Source organism: Cyprinus carpio, chromosome A2 (genome assembly GCF_018340385.1).
Source record: "Cyprinus carpio isolate SPL01 chromosome A2, ASM1834038v1, whole genome shotgun sequence".
Classification (NCBI taxonomy): Eukaryota; Metazoa; Chordata; class Actinopteri; order Cypriniformes; family Cyprinidae; genus Cyprinus; species Cyprinus carpio.
Window position 1 is genome coordinate 5354759 of NC_056573.1, and position 26672 is coordinate 5381430.

A 26672-nucleotide genomic window follows, 5' to 3' on the forward strand; every position below is an offset into this window, starting at 1 on the left:
AAAAAAAAAAAAAAAAATCTTAAGGTCTAATTCAAAAACAGTTAACTCTTTTAAACCAGTTCAGAACCATGAATACAGTCATTCTAATTTTACATTAATAACAGTTATTATTAATATAAATAATAATATAACAACATTAAATAAATAATATAATATAAAATGACATAATATGAAATATTTTATTTCAGCCAGTTGACATGGCAACATTTCTCATTTTCATTTAGTTTACCTTGCAAATTTGTACAAAAATACCTAAAACTAAAATAAATAAACTATTTCAAAATATGAATACAAACTATAATAGCATCTCAGTAACACTAAAAACCTGTCACAGAGAAGGGCTGGACAATCTATATCACACACATATTTATATACACTGCATATGAATACAAAATAAAAAGGTTATGATCATTTTTCACTGCTCCCCTAACATTAAAGGGATACTCCACCCCAAAATGAAACAATCTCCTATGTGTCTCTCCATATCACCGTATGCTAGTATAACAGCGCATCCTTGTGGCACAGATGATACAGAAGCGCATACGCAGCATACAGTGATATGGAGAGACAAAAAGTTTTATCCTTATCTGCTTTATCTGGTATTACTTGTGGTACTGATGATACAGAAGCGCAATTTTGGCAGTTTTTGGGGTGGAGTATCCCTTAAATATCTTAAATGTGGTTGAGCTTTTATGGTTTGGAACGACATGGGGGTAAGTAATGTGACTTTTTTTTCTACATTTGGCCATTTCTACATGTCGTGAGTATGATGGATTTGAGCTCTGAATGGTTCGGCTTTTCTATTTCAGATTAAAGATTAAATTTATGGAGGATTACTGTGAAAAGAGTGGCTAATTTTTAGATTAAGTTTCTGTCAAAACATCTGATGTCTGATGTAATGTTCCACATATGGACAGACATGATGGAGGTTTGTTGAGTCAACACAGATGGATAAATCACGGGGGATTGACATTTCAAAGGGCTTATGAAAACAATCTATTTTTCATGCTCTGACTCACATCAGCAGAGGAAACATTAGAGGCCATTAGCCTAATTTGGAATTGCATTAAAGCTTCTTTCTGATCGGCATTCTGCGTCAGTAGGCTTTGTGTGCTTTAATGTGTATGATGGAAGTCATAAGAAATGGTTGGGCACGCAACAGGAATTCAATAACTTTTTTTTTGATCCTGTATGCGTGTCATGGTAGCTAAAGCCAGGTCAAGAGAATGTCAAAGTAACTCTATGTTAAGCTTTTTTTTTCATAGAGAGTTGTTAAGTTTTATGGACTTCTTAAAATTTCAAGAATGCATTTGCCTCTCTCTTTATTTACACTACATGTGCAAATGTGGGTAAGGCTAGACAGGCAGTGATGTAGATGTAGGCGTTGATCTTCTTCTGCAGAGGTGGAGTTTAGCCACACTATTACGTCATAAAGTGGCACATGGCAGACTGGCTTGAATATAAGCTGTTTTTAGATGCTTACAGGATGTTTTAATAGTAAAATGACCTCTTATATGTCAAAAGATCAAGGTAATTTTAATTTCTCAGTTCATGAGCCCTTTAAGAGGGACTAACCCTGCACCACTGGCTCTGTCCCATGACACTCTCAAACCTTATTTAGCCCTCAAACTACACTGATATACACCAACTTCAGAATAGCTGTTGTTTATATATAAAAAAACACAATACATCAACAAACCACTAAGAATAAACCATCATTAAACTGTACCTTTTGTGGATTCAACTGCCCTGTCATCAGTTCAAGCAGATCTGAGTCAGACATTGAGATGGTGCAGTCTGCCTTTTTACCTGTGTGAGGTAAACAGTGAAACGGTAACATTTCTCTATGACAAAGTGCTCTTAGAGACACTGTATTTAGACCTAAGTCTAACAAATGACTGTTCAGTGTGTAATGCAAAAAGAATTTATTTGTTCTGTTGCATTCATTAGAATATTAAAAGGTCGGTTAGAGTTTCTTATGCACACCAGAGGTATATTTATTTAAACAAAAATACAGCATAAACAGTAATATTGTGAAATACTACTATTTAAAATAACCATTTTCTATATGAATATATTGTAAAAATTTAATTCATTCCTGTGATTTCAAAGCTGAATTTTCAGCATCATCACTCCAGTCTTCAGTGTCACATGATCCTTCAGAAATCATTTGCTAAAATCTGGTTCTCAAGAAACATTATCATCAATGTTAAAAACAGTGGTGCTACTTAAAATTTTTGTGAAAACTGATAAACATTATTTCATGAATAAACTTCAGAAGAACAGCATTTATTTGAAATAATCTTCTGTAACATTACAAATGTCTTTGACACTTTTGATCAATTTAATCTGAAAAATAAATATTTGTCAATTTGTCATAAAATGACATGCTGTCACTATGTAGTTTATATACATATCTATATAATTAGTATTCCAATAATACACAATGAGATGGACAAAAAAATGTAAACACACCTGCATCACTGACTACTGAATCTTTGCCATTTTTTGCATCCACAACCCATAATGCTTCACTTCCACCTGGACCGTCCTTCACTTTGAAAGCAAAAACACCACCAATTTTCTTAACATATCTCTCCTTCCTGTTAAAAATAATTACACCATTTAATAAATCTGTAGAAAATTGGATTTGTTTTTCTCTCACATGTAAAACGCTGTGAATCTTATTCTTGACAGAATTTTATTTACAGTATGCTATTGTATTATTTTTCCATCTCACACTGGTACAAATTATTTCTATAATAATAATAGCACTGAAGATTAACAATCATGCTGACTTAATTTAAAAAGGCAATTGAGATGTGATTTAGACATCCTCCAGGAATATTACTCTTTCCAAGAAATGAGCCATGAGTCATTGTTCATTCTTGTTTATGTGGGCATCTTATTTTTGGGTGTAATAGGTTTGCAGAAGCCACAAAGAAATTAAAAAATCTCAAACCACTGTCAATGTACAGAGGCTGAGTCTGATTTGCATGTTATAATTGGCAAGAGACCTCCTATTACCTCCTGTAGCTTCTTCTCTATCTCCTTGAAGACAGCGTGAAATTTGAAGCCTTTGAGCGATCCGAGAGCTGAGAAGGTTTAGATCAGACAGTTCAACACTGCCGGTGCATGTATGGTGTGTAATAAGTCCAAAGGTCTAGTTTTAATGTATGTATAAGAAATATGGCATTTAACAAAATGTAATACTTAAAATCAATATATATATATATATTAATATATATATATTATATATATATATATAAATCAATATATATATTCTAATGACTTGTGTTATAACTTCACATACTGTATGTACTCATACAGACCTGTATGTACTTATTTATGCAAATCATATAAAAATATAATCTTTTGTATCTTGGATTTTGTACTCAGTATGCTTAAACAAACATAGAACAGAGCTGAACCATTCAAGCATAAAACAAAATAAAAAATAAAAATGTGCACTGCCGTTCAAATGTTTGGTGTTAGTAAGATTAATACTGAAATTAATACTTTGATTCAGCAAGGAGACATTTAAAAGATCAAAAGTGAGAATAACATTACTTGAAAGCTTACAAAAGATTTATATTACAAAGAAATTCTTTTATTTGAACTTTCTATTCATTAAAGAGAAACAAATGTATCACGGTTCAGCTTTCAGCACTGATAATGAAAAGAATTGCTACTTGAACACTAAATCATCATATCAGAAGACTGGAGAAAATTCAGCTTTGCATCACAGAAATAAATTACTTTTTAAAATATAATGAAATTGAAAACAGTCATTTTAAATTGTAATAATATTTTACAATATTACTGTTTATAATGTATTTTAATTAAAAACAATGCATCTTTGGAAAGCAGAAGAAATTTTCAAAAACATAAAAAAAATAAAAAAAAAATTAGTGGTGCGCCGTTATCGGCGTTAACGTGCTGCGTTAACGTGAGACTCTTATCGGGCGATAAAAAAATATCGCCGTTAATCTATTCTCAAAGTTGGGTTGGGAGCTGGGTCTATACTACACAAGCTTTGATGATTTCACCTTGATGTTTTAGCGTGGATGTATAGGCTACCTAGACGAATTGCACTGTAGGGAGCGAGAACGAGTCTTCGAACCTGTGTGTGTGCCTACTGTGAAATTACCACATCAAACTTGACGTGCTAACATGGATGCAGGCAGCTATGAAGCCGCCTAGGTTTGTATAATAAGCTGCTCAAACAAGCGGCAAAACATTTAAACACAACAATTGGCCTACTTTTCTTTTTAGGATATCGCAAATATTTAAAATTAAAACACCACTGACAGAAACAGTCGACTCTCGTGCCTTTTGCATTTAAATCTTTATTACAAGCAATTGCACGGTTCAGGAATTTTGTTTTTCTGCTTCCATAAAAGTGCATATATTATGTTGCCTCGTTTATCAAAAGGTGCTCTTTTTCTTGTTTTAAACCTAGCCAAAAACATGTGTGCTGCATGTGAAACACAGTAGGCTTTAATTAGTATACATTATTGTGAAATTACTGCATTTCCGTGTCAATCCATGTTCATTTTCTACCGCGAACAATTCAGCACGTGCAGCACAGCAAAAATAGACTGGAACGCACTGACGGACCACAACTGCGTGAATGCTGGAATCCGTTAACATGGGTGAGTAAAAAAAAAAAACACAACTGCAGACGGAGTATGTGTGAAACAGGTGTAAGGTTGTTTGCACCTTGTGCAATGCGGAATTAGTTTACTGTAGGAGTTCTTCCAGTCTCAAGTACCACCTAAACGCAAAGCATCCCTTAACTAATGCGGAAGATGCCGGGCCAAGCAATGTAGCGCAGGGGAAGAGTCGTCGTCAAACTACTATGTTTGAGTTTGAGTGCAACCGAGGCAAGCCCAGTCAGCAAAGCTCTATCAGTACTAACAAGTACATCTTATTGAACATAATTTATTTTCATCAACAAATATTATAGTAGAACAGCTTTCTCAAGCAGTTTGTGATGCATTTTGGAAACAGAAGATGAGCCCCTGGTCTAATTCGCCACCTGGCTTGAGAAACCCATTCTCAAAGATTTACTTCAAATTAGCCATTTTAATCTAGATTAATCTAGATTAATTCCAAGATTACAGTGAGATTAATCTAGATTAAAAAAAAGTATCTATGCCCACCACAAAAAAAAAAAAAAATATATATCTATTACCAAGCCCAAACTTTTGAATGGATAGTTGAGATTTTGGAAAATAATTTACCAAATATTGAAGTCAACCCAAAATTTATTCAGAAACCTTCAACACTGCACACATAATCACAGTTTATTCGGTATAGTTTAGAAAATGGTAATAAAATATGACAAGAACTGTGTCAGAACAAATTAATCTTGATGATGTCAGATAACACTTAAGCAAAACATGGTCCAAGTGTCTGAATAATTTTTGGTCCCAAATTGTTATAAATTTTACTGGTATGAAGAATTTTTGGGTATAATATTTCAGTTTACTTTATTTTGCTATCCTCACTTACATAAATGAACTATAGCGTCCTGCACCCGCTAGTAAAAAATATCACAAATTATATCTGGTGTCTGAAAAATTTTTGGTTTGACTGTAGATTAAAAAAAAAAAAAAAAAAAAAAACTATAAACGAGGTGAGCTGGATTTGGGCCAGTCATCTCAGTGTTTAAGACATTTCGCAACATATTTTAGCTTTAAACATACCTTGTTTCTTGAGGAAAGCCCATCCTGTAGAGAGTGATGACCACCACTCCACCAAGACCGATGTTGTGCTGCAGGGCGACCTTTGCCCCAGGCACCAGCCGAGGCCCCGCCTCCCCCCTCAGCTGCCAGCACAGCTCTGCACACTGAGCCAGACCTGAGCCGTGAAAACAGGCCAGAGTTCATCCTTCACTCGTTCTGGAAGTCACAGCCATCTGTCTTCATTGGTTCTATGTTAGTGTTTCTTTAATTCTGTCTTCTAATAATTAGTAAACAAAACTGGCACAAAGTGGATGAGGTACTTTCTTGTAGGTCTTTGTGCAAAATGTTAATTTAAAAATCTAATAAATAAAAATCTAATAAAGTATTTGCATTGAAAACTCTCTTGTCTTACAACACAATATCACTTATATATGTAACTATAGTGTAAATTATTCTTTACATGCTATGATCTAAAACCAAGGATTAGAAATGGTTCAAGGAATGAACGAAAACTGAAAATAAATGATTTTGCAGAACGTAATATATAAAAAGGGTGATTCGATAGACCTTAGTCAGGGTTGATGCAATATTACATTTTAAACAGATGAAAATGAGGCTTTGAGGGACAGAAGAACAGTTTTTATAATGGCATAAACGTCCTAGTTCACATATTTTTCAAAACTCAAAATTTCCAGATTTTTTTTTGTAGTTTTTGTCTATTGAAATTATTTCTGTAAGAGGTTTTGTCAGCTGAACAATTGGCTTTTTGCAACAAACAGTACAATTCATTGAAGACACTGTATTTATATCCCTCATAGCTTTATTCCTGTCAATAGACTAAGGTCTACTGTTGCAGACTGAAAATGTTATTTAGCCATTTAACAGTGTTGTTATATACAGAGTGAACATTGTGCTAAACTTCTTCTTTTGAGTTTGATGGTCAAAACAAAGATCTAGGGCAAAATTTAAATGATAACAAATTATCAAATTGTACGTTTTCAGGTGCACTAACCATTTAAAGGGATACTCCACCCCAAAATGAAAATTTTGTCATTAATCACTGACCCCCATGTTGTTCCAAACCTGTAAAAGCTTTGTTCGTCTTCCAAGCTATTTTGGCAAAATGCTGTGGTTTTGTGCCTAGAGAAGACACAAAGCATTTATTGAAGAAGTCATATCAATCTAAACCACTCATATCACACACTCACTGCTTTATTGAGATCTTACCGTACTTCTTCATGTGTTCTCTTCCAGCATTGCCAAACATCTGAGGTGCAGCTGGTGCCGCCGCCATCCCATAACGCTTGATCATCAGCCCCATGTGTTTGACCATGGGGTTGGTTCTGTCCATGTACTGCAAACCCATGAGATGACATTGGAAACAGGCTGATTTGCTTCATGACTAGTATTATAAAAGAGTCGTTCCATGTACTCATACCTTTGACAATAGTGAACCTCTTTCCATCTTCTCAAAGCAGAAGGCAAACCTGATTGCAAGAGATTTTAATATATATATTTTTGCATTATATGATTTTTTAATTGTTTAATTAGTTTAATTGCTTATTTATTTTTTTAGTTACATCAGTAACATTGTGAAATATTACTGCAATTAAAAAAAAAAAAACTATAACTTTTTCTATTTAAATATATTTTAGATGCAACTTATTCCTGTGACACCAAATCAGAATTTTTAGCAGTGCTTAATTTTCATTTGGTGCTCTATAAACATTTCCGTTGAAAACGGTTTTTCTGCTTAATGTTTTTTTTTGTGATATACTACCATACAAATGTCTGAAGCAAATAAGAAAAGAAAAGAAAAGAAAAGAAAAGAAAAGAAAAGAAAAGAAAAGAAAAGAAAAGAAAAGAAAAGAAAAGAAAAAGAAATTAACATTTTTATTTATGATGAAAATTCAGCTTTGCCATCAGAGGAATAAATTAATATATTTTATAAATATATTAAAATAGGAAACAGTCCTTTTAAATGGTAATAATATTTTCACAATAGTAATGTTTTACTGTATGTTTAATAAATAAATGCAGCCTTGGTGAGACTTAAAACAAACACATAAAACATTTTTAAAAAATCATACCAACCCCAAACTTCTAAAACGCAGTGTGTGTGTTATTGTTTTAAATTATTAATAATGTTTTTATTTAAATTATCACTATTCAATAAAAAACTGTGTTCAGTGCCATAGTTTTGCAAAACATGAAGTTTAATTTAGAATAAAAAAAATGTCTGAAGTCTTAAGGTGATGATACACGGCGCAGTGTTGCTGGGCAATGTTCAATATATTCCAGATAGAAATTTGTTGCCCATTCTCAATGAGAAAGTGTCCAAGCAACATTGCTCAAAAAAAAAGTTTCCCCCTGTTCCATCCCCTTTAGTACAGTACAGTCTTTAGTCTTCGCACAGTACACTTCCCTGAATGAGCTGACAGGCCATAAACAGCGCTGTGGAGCCGGTAGAGCAGTTATTGTTGATGTTGTTTATTGGGATCCCTGACAGACCCAGACTGTGATAAATAGCCCTCTGACCACATGTCAAGTCACCTGGAGAAATACAGAAAACCCACATAAATTCAACACTGATGGCAGAGAACATAGAAGTCGAAGTGTTATGGATAAAATCCCTTTTGACATCATATACTATATCCATATCGTACTATACACATAGTCTACGCATGCTTGCTGGGCAGCACTGTACTTGATCCCAGCATCCTTCAGTGCTTTCTGCCCTTTGCCCCAACAGAAAGGATTCAAGATCATTCATAATTCTACAGTACAGTGGGCTAAACATTTGAAGAAGGTCAAGATCAACTGCACCTGCTTCTTTGGCCATGTTTGGGTAGTCAATGTCTCTCGCACCGGGCTTTTCAAACTGAGGAACAGCACAAAAGTATCACTGAAATATGACTCGTTGGTGCCTGTTTTTTTAATAGCGCGCATTCCGGAGATTAGGTTTATTTTTATTATATATATATATATATATATATATATATATATATATATATATATATATATATATATATACTGTATAAAAAACTCATATGATATAAAAAAACTGTATTAATTATGAAGAAATATTATGCATTACCATAAAAAAATAACTGCAGTTGATTTCATAAAAGCTCTTTAAAAAATAAAAGTACCATTGAATTCATACAAAAGAAAATTCATTTACATGGCACAATTTTACTTCCCTAGGGGCCGCAATAATATAATATAATATAATATAATATAATATAATATAATATAATATAATATAATATAATATAATAATGCAACCCACTTTCATTGTCACCGTGCACCGTAACCTGTGACATTTAATTCAGGGTCATATTTACCGATTATGCTGATATCTGAAGGACTTTAGCACTGTGCACTCAACACAGATCACAGTCACACGCACAGGGAATCACTGATAAGAAACATTGCATAACTTTATTTATTTATTTATTTTTTTAACGGCGATAAAACGCTTTATTCAGAGCACTGAACCTCCACATCATGCAAACTGCAAGCTATAGGCTGCTTTACAGTTAGTAAACTAGACAATTACAACCGCATAAAACAAGGCAATCATTCCCACCCCGATAACAAAAACTCAGTTTTTCGCTGCAGCCATCTTGCGTTGTGACAGCTTACTGGACTTCACTACTGAATCTAAACAACAGCAGCTGCTTATAAACGCACAGATCACTGGGTGCAGCGCTGCCAGCATCATACAGATGGCACTCTGTCCTCAGCCATGCTCAGTCAAATCTCTATTTAGATCAAGGCTGCCTACGTTTAAGTAGTAAGTATTCCAATAGTATCTTTTTAATATAGTTACTTCAGAAGTGATAAGTAACTATGACTTTATTAGGCCTTCTATTACTATTCTTGCATTGCTGGTAACAAATTGCACATTTTGCTTTTTATGTTTAAGGATCTGTGTTTCAAACAGAGACTATTCACCTCAAACTAGTGGTTCAGATATAAACAATTCACCTCCAACTAGTACTCCTATATGTTCTCATAGTGACTTGTAGTTATTCATTAGCCATTGGTACCTATTTATTAGACACTTTTTGGTCACACTTTAGTTTGGAGACCAGTTCTCACTATGACCATTGCCTCAATTTACTCCTAATTTGTTACTTATTAATAAAAAAGTGGAAGTGACATACAGCCAAGTAAGGTGATCCATACTCAGAATTCGTGCTCTGGATATAACACATACAAAGTGCACACAAACACACAGCAGTGAACACACACACACACACCCCCGGAGCAGTGGGCAGCCATTTATGCAGCGGCGCCCGGGGGGGTTGGGGTTCGGTGCCTTGCTCAAGGGCACCTCAGTCGTGGTATTGCCGGCCTGAGACTTGAACCCACAACCTTAGGGTAAGGAGTCAATCTCTCTAACCACTAGGCCAAGACTTCCCCAAGTAAGGTAAGTAAGGTAGTTGTTAAACTTAGGTATGAGGTCAGATTAGGTGTTCTAAAATATGGTCATGCAGAATAAGGCATTAATGTGTGCTTTATAATAACTAATAAACAGCCAATATGCTAGTAATCAAAATGCATGCTAATACGCAACTAGTTAATAGTGAGAATTTCTCCCTAATGAGATAAAACTTTTATCAGTAACAATAGGTACAGACATTATCTAATGATTAGTTACTAATTCAAAACTTGTTACTAATGGAATTCTTAAAAGTATATAGTCACACTTTAGTGAACACTATTCACTATTAACTAGTCACTTATTAGCATGCATATTACTAGCATATTGGCTATTTATTAGCACTTATAAAACACATATTAATGATTTATTCTGCATGACCATTTTCTAGATCCCTTAACCCTACCTAATACCTAAACATACTGCTACAAGTACCTTACTTACTATCAATAAGCAGCAAAATAGGAGTTTATTGAGGTAAAACTCTTAGTTAATATTAAATTTGTGTTCCCGAATCTAAACTGTTACCAAATACATTATTAAAAAGTAAAACAGATACTAGTAACTTAACAGATAGTCATACATTTTATATTATGATGATTTGTGATGTGTGACTTTAGTAAATAGCTCATTGCTTGTTCTAGAGAGAAAATCAATGGCTTAGATGCAACAATGACTATTGGAGATACCATTATTAACATTAATTTCTTAAGATTTATTTTTTATTATTATTTTTCAAGATTCAAAAACATGTAATTTTGAATGACATCTCTTTTTTGTTAGATTATAATATTTTCATATGACACTATATTCATATAGTAGCCTTCTGTTTTAAGTATGCTCATTGGACATTTCACACTATAGCCCAAAATATTTAATGTATGTTTACAGCCATTTGGCTTTATTTGCACTACTGCAGTACTTAACCATTTGTGTACTGAAATCTCAATTCTGAACTGAAGTGTGCTATGTATGGGTGTTTGTATAGACATATTTTACCATATAAATGTCCCATTGATGTTCACTGACAAAATGTTCAGCATTGTAAACCTACAATGACTCTCAGGAACTGCACTCCAGGGGTTTGAATCTTATCTCTCAGATAGGTCCTTCAAGGTATCTTGGAGGGGTGAGGTGTCCAAGTCAACATCTAGCTACTGGGGTGCCTCAGGGCTTAGTTCTTGGACCACTTCTCTTTTCTGTCTACATGGCATCTCTAGGTTCTGTCATTCATAAACATGGCTTTTCATATCACTGCTTTACCGATGACGCTCAGCTCTACCTCTCATTCCATCCGGATGATCCAACGATAACTGCTCGAATCTCAGCATGACTAACAGACATTTCCTGCTGGATGAAGCACCATCACCTTCAAGTCAACCTTGCCGAGACCTGCCTGTGGTTTCAGACAATCCATCACTTCCTCACAATTTGTCCATCCAGCTAGGTGCATCAACCATAACTCCTTCAAGGAGAGCCAGGAACCTTGGAGTTGTTGTTTATTGATGATCAGATGAAATTTCACAGACCCCATTGCTAAAACTGCCCGGTCCTGCAGATTTGCTTTATACAGCATAAAGAAGATCAGGCCCCTTTTTTTGGGGAAATTGTTAAAAAATCTTTGTTGAGGATGTTGTTTTATTCAGTGTTAATATTGCAATGCTCTCTTAGCAGGTCTTCCAGCCAGTTCTATCAAACCTTTACAATTAATCCAGAACAGGGCAGCAAGATTAGACTTTAACGAGCCGAAATGTTTGCTCATGTCACACATCTTTTCATCAGATTGCACTGGCTATCAATAACTTCTCACATAAAGTTCAAGACATTGATGTTTGCCTACAAAACAACCTTTACCTAAATTACTACTTCAGACTTATGTGCCTTCCAGAAGTTTGCATTCTGCAAATGAATGGTGCATTATAGTGCCATCCTAAAGAGGCTCAAAATCACTTTCACAGACTTTTACCTTCACTGTTCCCTGCTGGTGGAATGACCTGCCCAACTCGAGTCTTTAGCCATCTTCAAGAAATGGCTGAAGACTTATCTGTTCCATCTATACATGACCCTCTAAAACAAACACTCTCTTTTCTAATTCTATTCGATCTACTGGTTTTCTTTTTAATTATGAAAATAATAATAACTTGACCCACTAACACTAGCTCTATTCTATCTCTTTTCGATCAGCTTTTTATTCTTTTATAAAAAAAAAAATTTTATTATTTTATAAATTTTTTATAAAAAAAAACATGCTAAACACTTGTATATTGTTGCTCTTTTGTTGTTTTGATGGCTTCTTTGCCCTCATTTGTAAGTTGCTCTGGATAAAAGCGTCTCCTAAATGATTAAATTTAAATCTACTTGCCATATGTCACAATGGCACTTCAATATATTCCTCTGCCTCTCTTCTCCTTTTCTGTATCATTTTACTAAAAGCTAAATAAAATTATTTAGCTGGCTTACAAACCCACATAAACACAAAAACTAAAATATCCAGTCATTCCATACTTTATTATTGTAGTAACGTATAACCAAACTTACTGTCCATCTCACACATAATAAGCCTTTTACCAATCACCACTGACTAACAAGAGTGTGGTGCAGTCAATTTAAAACTTAATTCAGTAACCAATCAGTTCTTCAATCAGACCTCTTCGTTTTCAGCACTTGATGAATTGATGTGTGACCTCATAGATCCCCACAGACTCACTGGCCTTCTCATCGTAGTCCGTCCAGTCCTGTAAAAGAGACTGTTATGAGCTCCTGAATGAACTAGAAGGTGTGATATGATATGAGAATTCCTTCTTTTTCTAACCTTCTCTTGCAGGTTGATTTCAGGGAACTGGGTGGATGTTTCTGCTCCACTGGCGGCAAAACCAGCCTGAAAAACAACAAAGTGAATGTTTATGTGTTTTATTCAGATTAGGGTTAAGATTCTGAAGATAATTTAACAACTATTTTAAATTATTTCTTTAAAAAATATATATACACTATAGTATTCTATTGGAATATCTCACCTGAGGTTGAAAATCGACTGGTTCCAGGCCTCGACACTCAAACTGGACAATAGTCTTGTACCTTTCACTGTCTTCTGCTCAGAAGAGAAAATACATGTACCCACAAGACTGAGCAAATAATATATGCATTATGTAACTAGAAATGTTCATATGCAACTGCATCTTTTACTTAGTACATTGTGGTTTTTAAATTAACAAACAAACAAAAAAAGTATTCTGGCTTACATTGTAAGGTGTAATTGTGTCCCTCAGGATATCTGGAAAGAAAGACATCCAGTTAAGACTAATAAGCCATCCATATGCACTTACCCACGGCCCAACTAAAAATGTAGAAACACCAATAGAGAAGATGCTATTGTGCAACTCAGGCCATGTGTAAACATTTTATCCGCACATTTACTAGCTAGTAGTTTGGTTACCTATGGAGTTTTCCCGAGAACACAGTTTGCACTTCTGCACCATGCTAGCACTCCCTCGTCCTCCTTTCAGTGGCATGCTGTCCTGAAGAAAGAAAAGGACCAGCGATCACTACACAGACGTTTATTTCTATGCACTAAAGCAAGTAGTATGCATGAAGTAATACAAATACAAAAGTGCAGTGTATCAATGAAGGCAAGATTTTGAATGAATAACAACTATAAATAAAAAATTTAAAAAAAAAACATTTTTAAAAAGTCTTTTGGAACAGCATGAGGGTGACAGAATTTTAATTTCTTAGTGAAATATTTATTAAATGTTTTCTCTGTAGTGTAGTGTGGCAGTGCTTATGCTTGTAATTTTAAAATTATTTTGTATACATTTTGCAACAGAAAGTAAACAAAAAAGTGACAAAAATGCCTTGGAGAGAAAAATCTAAATTGCAATGGATGTCACTATTTTGAGAAATGAAAACATTTATTGGGGGGGAAAATCACAATGCAAACTGCATGTTTGTTCCATTTTCAGTGTTTTTTTGTTATGTTTTTTTTTTATTTTATTTTTTTTTTTTATGTTTAATTGAAATATTTATTTTAAATATTGTTTTGATAAACATATCTTCATTGCTAATATTGTTTGCTTCCTTTTTATTGCATTTTCTTTTTTTCTTCTTCTCGTTTTTAAGCTGCTTTGGACAAAAACATCTAAACATCTTGCAACAATACTAGTATATGATGCAAACCAGTTATTGGCTCTATTTCCCACACTTTTCGACCTACCAGTAAGGTGATGTACTGCCATTTATCCGACACCTCACCACAATTCCCACACTTCAGGTGCAAGCACAGGTTTCACCACAATCAGCAGTACATTACCAGTAGTATTCATCACATTATCAATGACTCGAAGTCTATAAATAGTTAAAGATCCTGAAAAGTGAGTGATTTCTCAATTTCCACAAAAACAGTGAACTGCTTATAATAATAGTGTCATGCCAGTGCACTGACAGCTTGTCACACAAACACACTTTACCTTCAAATACCATCGGAAATCATCTCCCACCGGCCTCACGTTTGTAATATTCTCCAAGGTGGCTTTAAACTGCAATCCAAATTTCTATAGACAAAAATAGTTAGTGTAACGATTATTCATTGAATTTCCTTTTCAAAGTATCCAATGCTTTTACACACATACCCCCATATTGAGCCACGCCTCTTCTGCCGCACGTCATCCAATTGCGTATAAAGAGCGCGACGGAGGCAGCACCTAGCGGTCATGCGGGGTATAACATGCATGAAACGATGAGAAAGAGTGCAACAAAGACACAAAAACAGTGTATAGTTTTATTGTTTTATTCCACTACAACGTAATGGATTATTCGTCAACAAAATCAGATGTAAATAAATAATCCAGTGAAAAATTCGTAGAAAAATACATGCCAGAGAGGAGAGGGAGTAATCAGTTTTTTGGTGTTAACAGTCTTGATCGAGGTATTTCATGTAATCCCTGATTTTATCTGGGGATTGTATTACTTGGGGATCAGGTATAGAGTGATATGGGTAAAATACTCTGTATGCCCACTAAGACATCTAGGAAAAATCAAGAACCATTTCTAGGAAAACTGCAAATATAGTCGACAAAACATGATAAAGTGTGTCATGTCATATGTAAAAAAACACTACAACTGTAAGAACCACATAACAACACTGAGATTCAACTAGAAAGCTACAAACAAACAAAAAATACTATAAAATGTTAGTGTACCATGTTGCCATCCTTACTAAAAAAAAAACAAAAAAAAAAAACAACACCACACACTCTTCAATCACACACACATAAAAGGGCCTCAAATATGAGGCACTAGGTTTTGTTTTTTTGTGGGTGGAACAACACACCCAACCTGAGCTCTGGCTTCAAGTATGTACGCAAATAGCACTGTAATCAAAGTTGTCTCTACTTCCAGTCTGACAAAATATTCCATACTATTCATTTATTTTCTGAGTAGCTAAGAAAGCAGATAGACACGTTGACAGGCGGAGTTTGCAATCAATCATTCCAAAAAAACATACAGCGCTCTCAAAACCCTGTGACAGCAAACAATTATCCACATCATTTCCAAATGCTAATAATAGTCACAATAACAAATGCATTTCAGCTCCCGCATCCCTTCATTGTCATTGGATGAATGGGATGTACACTGTTATTATTCAGTCCCGCCCTCTCCTCAATGGAGGGAAGGGCCACCGTGAGGTCAGTGAGGTCGACTCGACTCAGACGGCCGTCTCTGTCTGGGGCTTCCGTGGACGTCCTGAAAACCGTTCTGCCGTTTGGTGACTCCTCCGTTCAGGATATCCTGAATATGCTGCACAATCAGATTAATAGCCACTAGAGAGAAAGGGAGATAAAAGTACATCGAGTTAAATCTCTCCAGTGTGCATATCATATCAAATAATTAGTCACTACTGACTCACCGAGATTGTCTGCTCCTCGGGGGATGATGACGTCTGCATACTTTTTGGTCTGCAAATATAAATGTCAAAGATCTTTTAGTGCACAAAAATGGAGTAACAGTGAGTAAGAAGATGGAAGGTGTCGAGTTGGTGTACGTGACGCCTTTTCTGACAGCTATAATAATGGAGATGTGGAGAATTTCGAAAGGCATTTATGAAGATACTCACAGGAAGACAGAACTCCTCAAAGGCTGGCTTCACAAAAGTGATGTACTGGTTCAGAACCTGCTCCAACTCTCTGCCTCTCTCACTGATGTCCCGCAACACTGATAAACACAAAACATGCAGTTAGTACTGTATATAGTGTCGGGCAGTTTAGCCAAACCTTCACTCTCATTTCACCTCAATAAAGCTAATATTGCTGGAAGTTCAGCACAAAAGTGTTTCATAAAATGCATAATGCCTGATTTGTTTAAAAATAATCAAGCATATCACATAAAGGTACAAGAAAGGTACTTTATCTCATTGAATTATTTAATGATTTTCATACACGTACAATACATAAAGTTAGATATATTTATCTCTCTCTCTCTATATATAATTTTTTATTGATTTTCATGAAAGTTAATTTATTTAAGTTCTATAGTACAATACATAAAGTTAGATATATTTATCTCTCTCTCTTTTCTGTTTTAACGTCAATCTGTATTGTATAAAGCACTATATAAATAAAGGTGACTTATGATTTTTTTTTTGTTCATTATTGTTTTTCTATTGTAATATTTCTTTAATATTTAACTTTCAGTTTTAGTCATTTTAGTTCTTAAACTTATTTTAAATGTACTTTTAAGTATAATGTCATGGTCATACTAGACTTTGAGCGCACAAAATTTCTTCAGATGACATGATGCTCTATGCTTTCTTATTTAAAAACATATATTCAATATATAATAACAAACTATAACTCCAAAATGTACAAATATACAACTTCACTTTCCTGCAACACTACACACAGGCCACTTTAAAGTTTACATTCTTTTAATTCTGCTAAGAGGACATTGTATATAGATTTTCTATTGGTATTAATAAAAATCCGCAGGTCAGTTCAAATTTGAACTCTGGAATGCTGCAAAATGCAACACTATTTCTATTTACCACAAATAACTAATGTAATAAAAATTATCCTGAAAATATCCTGAATAGTCCATAGATCTATTCTACTTGGGTAAAGAAAGACAAAAAGCATTACTTAAACCAAATTGCAAATAAAAATGTTGCACAATCCATCTACCTCTTCGTGAGAGGCGTGTGTCTGGGTCTGTGTCCACAAACAGCTTCATTTGGAACAGATCTCGAATCTCTTGCGCGTAGAACATGAGAATCCCCTCAAAGAGAACCACATCTGCTGGATACACAGTCACAAACTCATCCTTCCTGTAAGAGGTGTGGAGAACATACGATTCATAAGATATTACATCCAACGTTGATTCGTCCATCACAACACCCAAAATACCAACTTGTGAAGAGACCGAGAGAGCAGCGCTGACCTGGAATGTTTAACAAAGTCATAAACTGGGATGTGCACGGTCTTTCCCTGAATGATGTCACGCAGAGTCTTCATGACCAGCTGATTGTCGAAAGCATCTATGAATGATGGAAACAATGATATAAACAGATTATTCTCTGTAAGAAACTATTCAAAAAGACAACATAATGTTGACCTTTATAATGAATGTCCATAAAAGTAGTCCATATGGCATGTGTCTTGAGAAAGATTATTCTCTGTTGGGAACTATTCAAAAAGACAACAATATAAGTAATAGATGAGCATATTCTAACTTCTGAGTGAACTTCTGACTTCTTTAACAACCCTCAGACATTGAAGTACCTGGGTGATCGAAGTTGAATTGGCCCTTGAGTGCTTTGGCTTTCTGTTCAGGTGTGAGCTCCCTGTAAAAGCTGTCTTGACTGAGGATGACCACTTGCCGCTGGTGACGGTCAATTTTATTCTGGCCCAACAGCTCCATGATCTTCTCACACACTGAAGACTGAGAGGAGAGGACACAAAACCACTTAATAAGTGCTACACTCTAAGCTACTCGGTTCAGATATACTCAACCCAAAGCCACAGTGTTTGTGTAATTAACTCTGAGGTCATCTAATGCCTCTAAATTATCAACATGATCCAGACTTTGCTGAAAAACCTGCTGAACACAATCTACTACATGCCTTCTGTTGTCTAAGTAAAAGGCCTTTTAGTTTCTGAGGAACGATTATTTGTAGGTCTCTCAACTACAGAGCTTTGATCACAAAACTAAGCATTTTAATGTCATCTTACTAAGGCATATTAATGGGAGATATAGTGAAAAATTATATTTTTATGCATGTAGTCTGTTATAAAGATCTCCATATTCTCATATACTATATGAGCCATAAAAGCCTGATGTATCAAATGTGATACTCAACAAAAAAAAGCATGCATTTTGTCTGTTTCAATAAGCTAGATAAAACAGTAAGCTTTTCTGACTATTATTTTATATGTCAGGCTTACTGAGTTAAAGGAAGAGTTCAAAAACTGTCATTTACTTGTCCTCGTGTCGTTCCAAACCTGTATGACTTTCTTAGTGTTTGTAGTCCATGCAATGGAAGTCAGTGGGCATCAACACGATTTGATTACAAATATTCTTCAAAATATCTTTATGTTCCACACAACATGAAAAAGGGGTGCAAATTATGGCATTTTTTGGTGAATATTTTTAACTTGTACTACGGATAAAGCATTCGTGTCCCTGCAGACATGTGCTGTGAACTCTGGTGTGCTAGAACAGCATCCCATGTAAGGAAATACAGCGGGCAAGCACGGCCTCCATTCATTGGCCAAAGCATTTCAAATCTGGGTCATTTATAAGAGAGAGACGTTTTCCTAAGTGCGACCTACAAACAAAGCAAGCACATTTTGTTAAATGAGTTTTCACAAGTTCAGTGGTGATTCTTCAGGTTTCCTGCACATGAAGGTCAGCGGATGATTAATGAACGCTTTGCTCCAATGTAAACATCCCCCGCTATCGTGACGTCACGTTCCCGCAACTTTACTTCGCCGACTTGGAGGAAGTAACGTTCGAACTTCTTTTTTTTTTTTTAAACATAACTCAAACCACTTTGAAACCAGCATGACAACAAGTAAACACGTCAACAATATGCGATTTCGAAGCAAATAAGCGACAAAAGGACACGCGGTGATTTCACGTGGAGCTAAAACATGACGTACTCGACATTTAAAGCGATAATAAACACGAATCTGGACACATCTGAACGGGATTATGAAAATTATGGGTCGTCGGTTAACGTTAGTTTAACTTTTTAATTATTTTCGCGCGAAATTCACTTATAGAAGCAAAAGACAAAGAAATATATATAAAGGTTTTAAATAAGGTTATATATATTTTAAGAACCCATATGTGGAATGTACAAAATCGCTTTCGTGTATATTTCATTACGAGCTAAATAAAGCCACGCTGGCGCTGGAGGCACACAAACCCCCGTTAACCGACACGATAATAGCGGAGTCTGTACGGTCTTTGACAAACACTCATAAAGCTCAAACCTTCCCGCTGGCGGTGCCTCCGGACACACCGATGAGGAACGGCTGTCGGGTGCTGTGACCGTTCTCCGCTCTGTCCTTAAGATGTGTTTCACTGTCGCCAGCCATGCTTGCAGTGGAGCACCAGAGAGCGTTGCCTTGTCCAAATACCCACACATGCGGTCTTTGGACATAACCACTTGACTACTTCTATGACGTATTTCCTGTATTTGGCCCAAGTGGTTAAGTGAGGACAGAGAATGTCTGAGGATGAAGACCACAAGTGTGTGTCGAACTTTTCATTACCTAATGGGACACACTTATATTGTTGTAAAAAGGGAAGTGTTTACATAAATTTATTTAAATTTAAAATACTTTGCATTTTAAAATCAACTTCTAAATGTCTAAATATAACATGTGGTGCTTCTTATTATATCAACACTACTCATCTTTGAACCAATAAAACGCAAAAACACAGTTTTTCTACTAAATTATATGTAATATGTAATATCTAATTATTATATTAATATTTAAAGGTTTCCGTGACCTCTCGCGAGATCTCGACAAAAAGTCTCACTCAGTCTCGCCTCGAGTCGGCTGCAGTGAGGGGAGGAGGGAAATAAGGGCAGTCAAGACGGACAGTTCTGACCTCTTGAAGTGGAACAGGGGCAAGTTCAAACTCAAACCGGTGTGCAACGTTTTGCTTCGGCTGCAGTGAGGGGAGGAGGGAAATAAGGGCAGGATGTGGTTTTTTTTATTAACAATAAAATGTGATGAATACAGTGACAGAGGTGTACAAAATGTATAACATACAGGATATAAAAAGCTTCCCACATAATGAGTGATACTAGATAAGTATAAAAACACACTCGGAACACATGGAAAAGTCAAAACTCTGTTGTGAAAATACATAACAGTAGACTTGCTAAAGAAACAGAATCAGAAATACTTTAATAATCCCAGGGGGAAATTATTTTTGTCACAAATATATACAAACTATATATATACAGGTCCTTCTCAAAAAATTAGCATATTGTGAAAAAGTTCATTATTTTCCATAATGTAATGATAAAAATTAAACTTTCATATATTTTAGATTCATTGCACACCAACTGAAATATTTCAGGTCTTTTATTGGTTTAATACTGATGATTTTGGCATACAGCTCATGAAAACCCAAAATTCCTATCTCAAAAAATTAGCATATCATGAAAATGTTCTCTAAATGAGCTATTAACCTAATCATCTGAATCAGCTAATTAACTCTAACATCTGCAAAAGTTTCCTGAGGCTTTTAAAAACTCCCAGCCTGGTTCATTACTCAAAAACCGCAATCATGGGTAAGACTGCCGACCTGACTGCTGTCCAGAAGGCCATCGTTGACACCCTCAAGCGAGAGGTTAAGACACAGAAAGAAATTTCTGAACGAATAGGCTGTTCCCAGAGTGCTGTATCAAGGCACCTCAGTGGGAAGTCTGTGGGAAGGAAAAAGTGTGGCAAAAAAACGCTGCACAACGAGAAGAGGTGACCGGACCCTGAGGAAGATTGTGGAGAAGGACCGATTCCAGACCTTGAGGCACCTGCGGAAGCAGTGGACTGAGTCTGGAGTAGAAACCATCCAGAGCCACCGTGCACAGGCGTGTGCTTTTGAACCAGAAACAGCGGCAGAAGCGCCTTAACCTGGGCTACAGAGAAGCAGCACTGGACTGTTGCTCAGTGGTCCAAAGTACTTTTTTCGGATGAAAGCAAATTTTGCATGTCATTCGGAAATCAAGGAGCCAGAGTCTGGAGGAAGACTGGGGAGAAGGAAATGCAAAAATGCCTGAAGTCCAGTGTCAAGTACCCACAGTCAGTGATGGTTTGGGGTGCCATGTCAGCTGCTGGTGTTGGTCCACTGTGTTTTATCAAGGGTAGGGTCAATGCAGCTAGCTATCAGGAGATTTTGGAGCACTTCATGCTTTCATCTGCTGAAAAGCTTTATGGAGATGAAGATTTCGTTTTTTCAGCACGACCTGGCACCTGCTCACAGTGCCAAAACCACTGGTAAAATGGTTTACTGACCATGGTATTACTGTGCTCAATTGGCCTGCCAACTCTCCTGACCTGAACCCCATAGAGAATCTGTGGGATATTGTGAAGAGAAAGTTGAGAGACGCAAGACCCAACACTCTGGATGAGCTTAAGGCCGCTATCGAAGCATCCTGGGCCTCCATAATAACACCTCAGCAGTGCCACAGGCTGATTGCCTCCATGCCACGGCGCATTTGAAGCAGTCATTTCTGCAAAAGGATTCCCGACCAAGTATTGAGTGCATAACTGAACATAATTATTTGAAGGTTGAATTTTTTGTATTAAAAACACTTTTCTTTTATTGGTCGGATGAAATATGCTAATTTTTTGAGATAGGAATTTGGGGTTTTCATGAGCTGTATGCCAAAATCATCAGTATTAAAACAATAAGAGACCTGAAATATTTCAATTGGTGTGCAATGAATCTAAAATATATGAAAGTTTAATTTTTATCATTACATTATGGAAAATAATTAACTTTTTCACAATATGCTAATTTTTTGAGAAGGACCTGTATATATGCAAACAACAACCAACTGACCATGAACATATGACCAACTACCTCTCATTTAAAAGAACCAAAAGTGCTCTTTCTGCCCTCCTTACAGGAGACAAACTGTTCAGTAATCTTTTTTCTGTTTACGCTGTGTAAGCTTGATAGTGACACGGGTCTGACAGGACTGTGACTGAGACTGCTAAATTTTGCTTACTTGCGCCCTGAAAAGGGGAGAATAAAACGCCCACGCAAAGCTTTTTCTCTGGTGGTATAAATAATGTAACAATTTACTGTTTTTAAACATTAAAATAATATACACTTTTCTTTCATAGTTCTTCAACAGGTATGCAAACAATGTCATCCTTTCTCACTTTTTTTCTCCTCAACAGGTAACGTTACAATCAAACACAACAGGTAAGTATCCACAAAAGTATTCAGCTAATCAACAAACAATGCTTAAAATATCAAAATCAATTGCACTGGCAATAAACCCATTATACACTGCTTAACAATGGCAATTTGTCCCCCCTCCTCGTCAATTCCCTGCCTTCTTCATCACAGTTATGTTATACATTGCATGCCACATTACGTTACATAACCGAATTTAAAGCTAGCTGCTGAACAATATCCCAATAATAGCAATTAGCATTAGTCTAAAAATCAAAATATAATACCGCAAACACTCGACATGTCAACAAAACAATAACAGAACATCTTCCCAAACACATATCAAGCTTATTTAAAACCTCGAAAGCATACACACTCATTCAAAGTACCTGGAAAAGGGAGACGTAAATAACCATAACCATAAGTTCCCGCCTCCTCAGCACGAGCTGACCGATAAATCGGCAGAACAGCCAATCATCAGCCGGTCACATTTGAATCCGGTGTCATGTTTGAGAGGGAGGGGGAGAGGAAGCAGCCGCAGCGAGCGCAGACACAGAGCGGCCAGAGAAACAGAGGAGCGACTGTAGTAAGGCATTTGTGCAAAACTGTGGAAAAAACTGCAGAAAAGTGCGGGTGTTTTGAACCCTCTCACCGGGAAAAGTGTGGGTGTTAAAACACCCACATCCCCCACGGGTGCGACGCCCCCTAACCGGTGTGCAACGTTTTGCTACAGTTTCCGGTTTGAACGTCATGTTTCCTGGAAACGGTGTGCAACTGGGTTTGAGATTTCTAGGTTTTCTCTTGTTTGGTGGGTGTCTCAAAAATACAAGCCATCAGCAGCAACATGTCTATAAACCACGCGGTATTAAAGAGACAGCTCGCACAATGTAATTGTTTAACACTTTAGAATAAATTCACAAGAGCAAGTATATTGTTTGCACGTTTATTTACATTAAAGGGAAAATAACTGAAATAATAATAGCACAAGTATAGATCTGGAACTTCTTACGGTCTGTCTAAATATCATTTAGTAATTGCAATATCTTCTGGTCCATATCCTTTCCTTAGGAATGTGTGATAGACACTGATTAATATAACATAAAAATACTTTACATATTTATATATGTTGCTATTGTATTGTGGAGTGACACTTTCATAAGCTTTTCTATGCTCTGAATATATAATGGTAAATATTACAATAACACCACAACAACAGTGATTAGCAATAATTATAAGCCTAATACTCACAATAAAAATAATAAGGTCATATAGATCATAACACAGTCTCAGAGGTAAGAAGTGGATTATCCTTCACCTGAAATGAAGAAGTGATACGCTCTGTTACAGTCACTGCCCTTGCATTCCAGAATAAAAGAAAACATCCCAATCCAGTGAAGGGATTTGTGGAAACTGTGGTTCCTAATTATTGTGATCTCAAAGATGATTTAATTTTAGTTTCGTTTTTGAATTTGGGCGGCACAGCGCAAATCCATGAATGAATGAATGTCCCAAAGTGAAGTAAACTTACACGGATTTCCCCTGCTCAGGGAGTAGGGAGCAATGAACGTGGTGCAGGGATCATATCAATCGGAACGCAGTTCATGCACGAAGCTCTCTTCTTCAAGGTTTTGTAATGTTACACGGATTTCCCCTGCTTTTCTCGAGCGCTTTCCGTGAGCCCGCAAGTCGCAAGTGTGAAACATGGACAAATGCGTTTCATTCATTCATTAGTAACCACGATAAAATGCAGATTAAAACGATTACCGATTTGTACTCAGTTTGACCATTAAACAAGTACCATTTAAATATTCTCTGTTTATGTGCTCTTTTTTTTTACTGAAGTAAATGAATGCATACATAGCTACATATCTCTAAATACAAGTCCCTATATGTCCACATAAATGACATCACAGATGAAAAGACAACATTTACAAAAGGGAAGCAGAAAACACATTTTTCCTCAGTTAAAATGTGGAAAAGTAGGCCAAAATGGTAGGTTTACTGACAGGGAATTTCCGTTAACCCCATATAAACATTTACCATAGAAAATAAAATAAAAAAGAAAAAATTTTACAGTGTTTTATAGTGTTTTTTAACTTTTTTACATTAATATTTTTTTGTTTTGTTTTTATTTGTTTGGTTTAGGAGGTATAGGAAATTGAGAAAGTACTGTCAACATCAACATATTTAGACACAATAAGGTTTACTGCATATATTTTATACATTTTATTTTTACAATTTCATCTAGTTTTTTTTTTTTTAATTAATGCTCATACACAGTATACAAACAGTAATGCAGATATCAACACATACAAATAATAGACAATGACAACAAAATAAGGAATACATACATAAAAAGGGGGTGTTTACTATACACACTGAAGAAGAAAAAAACATTCTGAGACTTACATGTCATTGAAGTTAGAAAAAGAGTTACAAACAGTTTTTATAGCCTTTTTGTTCTTAGACAATTGGGTCAATGAAAGGTATTGCTCAAATTCTTTCATGAAAACAAAAAAGCAACCACATTTGAATATTTGCATCTGTGAATGTGGAAATTTGCAAGCACCAAAATCAGATTCACTACATAAAACTGTTTTTTATTAGACTGTTCAGTAAAACCCACCACTATGTCCTTCCAAAACAGAACACATTCATTATTAATTTTACTTCTAATTAAACCTAAAACATCTTGACAAAATTTTTTCCAATTTTTTTTTTTTAAATGGACAGTTCCAAAATAGATGAAAATGGCTGGTGTTGTTGCTTTTGACTTTTGCAGACATTAATGACCACAACATAGTCATTAAGTTTTTATAGAAATAATTTAACTTTACATTTTTTTAGATCTCTTTTAATTAACGCTTAATTGCTTTCTATTGTTGTAACACTCTCTGTTTTGGTGCAAAATCTGAGAAGTTCTCCTTTGTTGACACTCGTCCAGGGGGTCAAATTTCAGTTTTAGGCACTTGAAGATGGCCCTGCTGAGCTGTCTCCGGACCCCGGGTCTCTGTGGGGCCCTGCACTACACAGAGACAAGGAGCATATCCTCAGGAACCCTTTATATCAAAGATCCACTGAACTTCTGGTGTGGAGGCCGAGTCAACCTCAAAGATGCGAAAACCAAATCCGAACCAGTATATGAGCCTGCAACAGGTAATGTATTTACTAAACTGATTAAATTTTTTTTTTTTTTTTTTTTCACCCCCTTCTAAGCATTGCCCAATCAGATTTTGCCCCATCACATGATCACAGTCACATCAGGTGATGCATATATCATTGAGTTCTTCAATACACCATATTGTTCTATGAAAAAACATGATCATCTCTGATCTTTATGAATGTATCACAGGTCGTGACCTGTGCCAACTACAATCTTGTGGTGCCGCAGATGTTGATGCAGCTGTTAGGAGCATTATTCTCATAAGAGATACACTACCAAATGTTGAAACTTCAGTACTGAAGAGAAATTACACTACCAGTCAAGAGTTTGTTATTTTTTTTAAATGCTTTTAATGGAAATCTCTCATGCTCACCAAGGCTGCATTTATTTAATCAAAAATGCAGTAAAACAGTAATATTGTGAAATATTATTACTATTTAAATGAAGTGTTTTGTATTTTAATAGCAGTGCAGTTCTAATTTTTAGCAGTGCTCAGTTTTTAAAACTTGCTGCTAAGGAAACATTTCTGTTGAAAGCAGTTTTTGCTGCTTAATATTTTTGTGGAAATTGTGATACACTACAATCCAAAAGTTTGGGGTAAATAACATAAAAAAAGAAAGAAAAAAAATTAACACTTTTATTCGGCAATGATGAATTAAGTTGGTCAAAAGTGTCAGTAAAGACATTTATAATGTTACAAAATATTTTTATTTAAAATCAATTCTTTTCTTCCTATTCACCAAAGAATCTTGGAAAAAAAAGACCACAGATTAAAAATATTAAGCGACAAAAACTGCTTTAAGCATTGGTAATAATAAGAACCATTGTTATTAATTACGCATTAATAATAATTGATAACTGAGCAGCAAATCAGCATATTAGAATGATTTCTGAAGGTTCATGTGACACTGAAGACTGGAGTAATGATGCTGGAAAATCAGATACGGTTACATTT

The 26672-nt window shown here is 35.5% G+C and overlaps 4 protein-coding genes across 8 annotated transcripts; all 4 read right to left on the minus strand.

Moving 5' to 3' along the window:
• Positions 1-729: 729 nt before the first annotated feature.
• On the minus strand, positions 730-5890 carry LOC109077332 (sterol carrier protein 2-like). Of its 3 annotated transcripts, none has more exons than XR_006161657.1 (4): positions 5712-5851; positions 3028-3095; positions 2476-2603; positions 730-1809 (listed from the first exon to the last, which is right to left on the minus strand). XR_006161657.1 is itself a non-coding variant. In XM_042770386.1 (4 exons), exons 1-4 carry the CDS (start codon positions 5732-5734, stop codon positions 1691-1693), a joined length of 291 nt encoding a protein of 96 aa, XP_042626320.1. In that variant the 5' UTR covers positions 5735-5887; the 3' UTR covers positions 730-1690. The 3 variants fall into 3 exon arrangements, 2 of the variants coding, with proteins under 2 accessions (XP_042626320.1, XP_042626329.1); XM_042770386.1 differs by having other exon boundaries at positions 2476-2556; positions 5712-5887; XM_042770395.1 differs by lacking the exon at positions 3028-3095 and having other exon boundaries at positions 5712-5890.
• A 521-nt stretch (positions 5891-6411) lies between these two features.
• On the minus strand, positions 6412-7270 carry LOC122147486 (sterol carrier protein 2-like). The gene is made up of 3 exons (XM_042770407.1): positions 7129-7270; positions 6918-7044; positions 6412-6830 (listed from the first exon to the last, which is right to left on the minus strand). The coding sequence occupies exons 1-3, from the start codon at positions 7153-7155 to the stop codon at positions 6748-6750; spliced, it is 237 nt and encodes a 78-aa protein (XP_042626341.1). The 5' UTR covers positions 7156-7270; the 3' UTR covers positions 6412-6747.
• Positions 7271-7805: 535 nt separating this feature from the next.
• LOC109082962 (CXXC motif containing zinc binding protein) lies at positions 7806-15200 on the minus strand. 3 transcript variants are annotated; one of them, XM_042770372.1, is made up of 9 exons: positions 14766-15200; positions 14604-14687; positions 14351-14407; positions 13574-13655; positions 13380-13411; positions 13155-13232; positions 12953-13018; positions 12788-12875; positions 7806-8243 (listed from the first exon to the last, which is right to left on the minus strand). In XM_042770372.1, the coding sequence occupies exons 1-8, from the start codon at positions 14769-14771 to the stop codon at positions 12798-12800; spliced, it is 483 nt and encodes a 160-aa protein (XP_042626306.1). In that variant the 5' UTR covers positions 14772-15200; the 3' UTR covers positions 7806-8243; positions 12788-12797. The 3 variants fall into 3 exon arrangements, with proteins under 3 accessions (XP_042626306.1, XP_018953362.1, XP_018953427.1); XM_019097817.2 differs by lacking the exon at positions 7806-8243 and having other exon boundaries at positions 12630-12875; XM_019097882.2 differs by lacking the exons at positions 7806-8243; positions 14351-14407 and having other exon boundaries at positions 12630-12875.
• A 346-nt stretch (positions 15201-15546) lies between these two features.
• LOC109056415 (uridine-cytidine kinase 2-B) lies at positions 15547-19814 on the minus strand. Its single transcript, XM_042770356.1, has 7 exons — positions 19626-19814; positions 17910-18069; positions 17569-17665; positions 17313-17455; positions 16250-16347; positions 16043-16091; positions 15547-15956 (listed from the first exon to the last, which is right to left on the minus strand). The coding sequence occupies exons 1-7, from the start codon at positions 19728-19730 to the stop codon at positions 15823-15825; spliced, it is 786 nt and encodes a 261-aa protein (XP_042626290.1). The 5' UTR covers positions 19731-19814; the 3' UTR covers positions 15547-15822.
• Between the last annotated feature and the right edge of the window lie 6858 nt (positions 19815-26672).